Source organism: Aedes aegypti, chromosome 3, assembly GCF_002204515.2.
Source record: "Aedes aegypti strain LVP_AGWG chromosome 3, AaegL5.0 Primary Assembly, whole genome shotgun sequence".
Lineage (NCBI taxonomy): Eukaryota > Metazoa > Arthropoda > Insecta > Diptera > Culicidae > Aedes > Aedes aegypti.
The window spans coordinates 356,258,343-356,264,860 of NC_035109.1; the positions used below are offsets into that span (position 1 = coordinate 356,258,343).

A 6,518-nucleotide genomic window follows, 5' to 3' on the forward strand; every position below is an offset into this window, starting at 1 on the left:
TAAGTGAACCACCCTAATAAAATACCACATATTAAATGTAGAAAATGGCTTACGATAATGTGAGAGATGTTCCAATACTATTGTCTTCAATATTCAATTAAAATTCTATTTTTTATTTAATTTTTTTTTTTAACAAAAAGGACCACCGTAATGGAAAGTAAATGAACCACCCTAATGAAATATCACATATAATATGCTTTCAGTGGTCAACAATGATATAGGATATGTTTCAATACTATTGCCTTGAATTTCTCAGCAATTGAATTCAAATCGTTCATTTCAAATTCAATTCACTCCCCCAACTCAAAAATTTACTAAGTCCCAGAAGGTCGATTTAAAAAAAAAAAAAAAAAAAATTACAAATAACACCAGATCTCGACGTTTCATGCATTTCTAAGACATCTGGCATCAAAAAAAAAAATCGATTTCGGAAATTTCGATTTTGGAGATTTTTCATGGGTCAAAAAAGCCAAACTTTGACCGCTTTGGGGGTCCACTTAATGAAGTCCGATTGAGCTTAAATTTTGCATGGGGACTTTTTTCGAGGAGACAAAACTTTTGAGCACTACCATTTTTTGAAATTCGTTGGCAACATTTTTCCCATACATTCCATTGGCACACTAATGTATATCGCAACAAGCTCAAAGATACTCTATGTTCTGGGATGTAGAGAAAATTATTATTTCGAAAAGATCTTCCACCAGACTCATCACGAGTTTTATTTAGTAATGCTCTCAAATGTCACAACACTTTTGACATTCGTAGCTTGGAAAATCTCTGAACGAACACCACGCTTGTTGATCACCTAACACAATTGTTTACTTTGGGCTCGGTAAAAGCTTCAAAAGTTCCGATATTTATTCTAAGTCAATCGTTATGCCAAATGGTCATTATGCCAAATGACCATTATGCCAAACGTCAATTATGCCAAATGACTTTATGCCAAACGACTTGTTGCCAAACGGGGTACAATCATTTTTCAGCATTGTGCACTGAAAAACAGCAATTCAGTTTACTAAAAATGTCAGCTAGGCAAATGTCAGCTAATTTGCTGATATCAGGAAACAATAATTATGTGCATGCATGTGTAAAAATTGTATGATGATGAGCTTAAAACCATGTTAAGATTAGGCCGTTCACTGTTAATTATATTAAAGTGAACCATCTTTCAAGACTTTTGCGCATTAGCACATGAATACAGCCTATACTGCCGTGTGTAGTCTATGTGAATGCATTTTAGAAATTTTATATTCTAATTTGAAAACTCTGCCGCATACGTCAATATACAAGTATTTAGATTCAGCTATTATTAATTCCATAGGTATAGAAACAATATGGACACCTGATAAAAATAACTTTAATAATTTGTGACCACTGTAGAGAACGTTATGGTCTACGTAACATTTGATTTTCTTCGCAATTAATGATTAAGTCATCTTAAATTAAATTAAAGCATTCCTAAATCAACAGAATTGTAGGCCATTTTTTAGAAAACAAATCTTCATCATAGTTCATGCTGAATGATTGTGAAAGTGCTTACGGAACACTAAGTTGGAAACCACCGGTTTTGTCCAAGTTGGAAAGTTTTACCAGAAAGTAAGAGTAGCTATTCAGAAGAAGTGATTTTTTTATATTAGATTCGGCGTACTTCCATGAGCTGGTCATATTGTGTTAGTGTACGTAGAAAATTATGCTCAATTTGAAACATCTGATAATTAAATCGTGTTTAATATCTGTTAACCGTTGAAATTCATCAAAATTAGTGTAACTCTAATTTTTTCCTATAAACCTATATATGGAAAAAGGGCAAAAATACAAAAATCGTCAATTTTAAAATTTTTGCCTTCAAAGATTTTTTTTTATATTTCGCAAGCTTTTTTTGACATCCAAAGCTAACTTATAATGAAGAAAAATCGGATGTTCAACCAAGTTCGATAATATTTATCTGGGTTCCAGCACACCGTGCACCATCCGTCACTCAACGCGAAGTGCCTTTTACAACCATAAAGCGTATCATGTGCAACACCACGACTTGTGTCTATCTTATCGGAAGGAGCTGGATTATGTATTTAAAGGTGTCTGGGTTACCATGCACCATCTAGGCCTAGGGTAATATGCACCATCGGAGCAAAACGAGTTTTCGGGGTTTCAACTAATATTCTAAAAGAACTGAGACACTCTTCCTAAAATGTTCGTCGTAAAACTATAAATCGATGATCCCAACTACCAGCCGTTAACATTAAATCGCCTCTAATTGCTTCGCAAACACCCTAAAACAATACCGTGGGTCTTTTTGCCTCAAGGGTGCATATTATCCCAGATTCCCTTACATTATTTAATTTCAACAGCTCATGTGTGACTTACAATAAACTTCCAAAAACATAAATACTTGTTTTCCTTATGATTGAAATTCACTGTTATAATTATTAAATTTGTCAAAAAAGAAGTAAAGTACCCATATATGAGTACATTTATGTTCTTGAAATATCCATAAATGGGTTTTGTAAGTTTAGTCATTTATGGGTAGAACCTCGTTTACCTATAAAATGAGTGTGGGCACTTTTCAGCGATTATGGGTAAACTTCACCCATATTTTGGTAGACTGATCCTTGCGTATAGGTTATTCCAGACTAAGGAATTATACTGTTGTAAGGTTTTGCGTTAACATGTAAACGACAAACACGTGCCAAATGTACAAATTGAAACTTGTGCGATTAATAGGTAGCGTAGCGTGGACGAAGCCGACAACTAAACATATAATCTCTCTCGCTTTGATGTCTGAAATATACACGACGTCATATGTACATCTCATACATCCGAAGGTGGTTTAGACTTTAGTATAGTTTAGGAATTCGAATCAAGGTGTTCGGAATATGAGACAGAATGAATACAGTGTTAGGCATTCGAGTCAAAATGTTGTTCCATGCTTTTACGTAAAATCAATACCAAACAAGTTTTAATTAAAAAATATCAGCACACCCAACAGTTAATAGTTCAGTTGAATTTTCACAAATGTCAGCTAAATTATGATGCATTTGAAGTCACTGTTGACCTTAAGTGTTCAGAATATGAAGCAAAGAGGTAATTCAAAAAATAGAGGGAAAATTAGAACACATTCCATACAACAGATCACACTCTTAAGAAAAGTTGTTTATGTTCAAAGTGCTCAATATCAGGTAACCTGAGAAAAAAATGGCTTGTGTTCAAATAATCTAAATTTCATTACCAGGTTACACGAAACATGAATGAATAATTATATTGTCATGAAATAAAAAACAGCTGCTAAATTATTGTATAAATATAATTTATTTGTCTTATCTTCTCAAACACCCGCTCAGCGGTTCACTTTCCCTTCAGTTGTTTGAAAAAATTGGGAAATGCCTGAAACGGGGGAACACCCGAAAACGACCCGCTTATGCTAAAAGATCCCCCATTGCCGGAGCTGGATGACGCCGATGATGATGCACTGGAAGATGCATTTCCCTTTCCACCCTTACCGGGGAATCCCTGGTTGAAGCTCGATGACTGACTGGACGAAGAACTTCCCTGTTCCCCATTGGGACCGGTGAACGTATTGCTCAACGTGTTCGAGCTCGATCCCGATACGGAACCGTCCTTGTTGGTCTGCAGTGACTGACTGGAGGCGGAGTTTTTGTTGCCTTGAAGTCCATTCTCGAAGAACGTCTCCGAGTTGCTTTGCGCATTGTTTGACGCTGTACCGAATTGATTTTGTAAGGTGGAGGAAGATCCTGAATTGGACTGTTCCTTGAAACGGTCTTTCTCGCGGATCGAGTTCGTGTTGGCGTTGGATGATGTTAGAGCAAGGTTTCCGTTTTTGTCAAAGTTGGCCGACTGGCTTTGGGCTGAGTTCTTGCTTCCGGAGGAGTCGGCTGTCTGGAAGTTTTGTTGCATCGTGTTGGCGGCGCTTAGTTGCCCGGAAGATCCATCGGTTGCGATGTTGCCGGAAGTACTTCCGGCTGCGTTTTGGTTGAACAGACCAAGTTCGTTTTGTACGGACTGCGATTGCGATTGGGAACCGCTACTTTGATCGAAACCTCCGAAGCTGTTCTGTGATTGGGACTGGCTGCCAGCTTGGGATTCGGTGAAAGGTTGTTTGACGACTGGGTTAATGATCGGCTTGGGAGCAATTGGTAGAGGACGTTCGAAGATATCGTCATCCGGGAAGAAGATGGCATCGGTGTCTCGACGAATCCGATGGGCGCCTATGTTTTCCTGAGTCCAAGTAAAATCAGTGCCGCCGAGATTCTGCAGGTTGAGTTCGGGAAGCTGTTCTCCGTTGCTGGGGATTGCAGGTGCTAGTGGAGAAGCTTGCGTGTGTGGAGCATTCGTTGGAGGAGCTGGGGGTGGTGTTTGAGGAACGCTGGGTTGTGTGCTAGGACCCAATGTTGAGGGAGCAGGTTTGAATGGTGCCTGAGTAACAGGCTGCGTTTGAAATCCGTTGGATTGTGCTGGTTGAGCTGGTTGGTATTGTGGACTAGTGGGTTGCCCAAAGATTGGGCTTTGTCCGAAACTAAATGTAGGAAATAATGGTGTCTGACTGGGTCGTTGGTTACCGGCTGGGTTTACTAGGTTGACTCCGGTTTGAACAATGTTCCCAATTGAGTTGAAAAGATTGGGAATAAGCTGACGTCTTTTTCTATTCTGGTTTGTATCAAATTCACCCCTAATATCGATGTCATATGTTACGTCCTCGATGTCCTCTGTAGTGGTGGTGGATGGAGCTGGGGCCGGTGTTGGAGCTACCGGAGCTGGCTTTGGAGGAGGTGGTGGTGGGAGCGGAACAGGTACTGCAGGTTGAATTGGCACTGTTGGTGGAGGTGGAGCTGGAGCTGGTGGTGGCGGAGGGGGAGGAACAGGCGTGGACGAAGGTATTGGTCCTGCATTTGTGACACCATTTCCAGGACCTGTGTTTTTTGGTGGATATTGAGGGAATTGACCTTGTCCTTGTTGTGGCCGATCGTGTCCGCCGGTGTTTCCTTGACCATGGCTTCCGCCTTGACCATGATTTCCACCTTGACCATGGTTTCCTTGTCCATATCCGTTTCCTGGATAATGACCATGATCATAGCCGTTGGCATATCCTGGTCTTTGATTTTGACCATGGTGACCGTGTTCGTGATGGTGCTCATGATTATTTGGTTGGTAACCTCCATGCGGTGGTGGGCGTCCATACGGCGGCGGTGGTGGACCATGTGGTGGAGGTGGTCCGTGCGGTGGTGGTGGTCCGTGAGGCGGAGGTGGATATCCATAAGGTTGTCCTGGACGTCCAGGCACTTGTGGTTGACCATACGCGTTTCCATAACCATTATTCACTCCAAACCCAACACTGAACAATGGCTGTCCTACGCCATATGGTTGGGCTAACTGATTGAAGGTGGCCCCAATTTGTTGATTAACGGATTGGAAAATATTCGCCGTGTCCATTGCAACCTTTTGAAATAGATTTACGCCTAACAGTCCTGCTTGGGGGATCACTTGGCCTTGCGTTGTTCCATAACCCCGTCCACGATCATACCTTGCATTTTGTGGCCGAAATTCATCATCATCATTATCGTGATGTGTTCGCCTATTTTCTCCACGACCCGCAGTAACTGAAAGTATGATAAGCTGAAATTAATAACCGGTTTCTCCATTAGGTGCGAAAAAAATGACGACGTTAACTTCTCCGAAATTCAGCGCGATTATTTTCGAAGCTACCGCTATGAACTGCACCACACAACAATGTCTACTTACCGGAACCACATATTCCAACAATCAATGCAACACTAATTAGCATGCACGAATTACACTTGAGCAGCATATTCACGTTTCAAGCTGCTGCGTTGATTCTCTACGATAAGAAGATCACTTTAAACCACCATAGCCGAGCAAATCTCTTCGAAAGAGGCTCGATAAAAACTCGAGTCACTTCAAGAATGTTACGACAGAAACTGATCGCCGAGATCCCGTCCAAGCGATGAAGTGGTTGATATCGAACGGGAACTGTTAGTGGACGTCTTCGCTCGAATCTGTCTCTCTATGTCTTGTTCGGGCGTTTGCTTCACTAACCGTTCATCGGACAGCCCATCCGAGTCAGCAACTGGTTTCCGACGATCTTCACTCGGCTACTCGGAACAACCAACGAAAAGGATGGGAAGAAACGCATATCACAGCGGTAGACGACAACAATCGAGAAGAACTTGTATTTTGCACAGATTTACGAACGACTTATGGTTCCCCAGCTGGCACCTGTTCCGTCTTCCCGCCCCGTTCCTCATTTGCCTATGCATAGTATCATCACAAACGGAAGAAACAGGTTATCGTTTTTTCGGTGACCGTGCGTTGGTTGTTTTATCAAGCACCGGCGCTGCTGCTGATGCTTCAGACAGTGCGTGACTTTTTCGAAGCTATTCTCGCTAATCCATTTCAAGTTCATCACAATGCTCCGCATGGAATAACGATGTTCATTGGAATATGACACGATTCATAAATGATGTCAATCTCGATTCATGGAAACA

General features: G+C 41.1%; 1 protein-coding gene across 1 annotated transcript; it reads right to left on the reverse strand.

Moving 5' to 3' along the window:
* Positions 1-3,287: 3,287 nt before the first annotated feature.
* Positions 3,288-6,219, reverse strand: LOC5571240 (trithorax group protein osa). The gene is made up of 2 exons (XM_021851563.1): positions 5,755-6,219; positions 3,288-5,612 (listed from the first exon to the last, which is right to left on the reverse strand). The coding sequence occupies exons 1-2, from the start codon at positions 5,819-5,821 to the stop codon at positions 3,343-3,345; spliced, it is 2,337 nt and encodes a 778-aa protein (XP_021707255.1). The 5' UTR covers positions 5,822-6,219; the 3' UTR covers positions 3,288-3,342.
* Between the last annotated feature and the right edge of the window lie 299 nt (positions 6,220-6,518).

Excerpts from the sequence above, each read along its gene's own strand:
- LOC5571240 (XM_021851563.1), bottom strand. The coding sequence starts at position 5,821 with ATGCTGCTCAAGTGTAATTCGTGCATGCTAATTAGTGTTGCATTGATT. Across the intron at positions 5,613-5,754 it reads TGTTGGAATATGTGGTTCCG|TTACTGCGGGTCGTGGAGAA; the intron begins GTAAGTAGACAT and ends TCATACTTTCAG.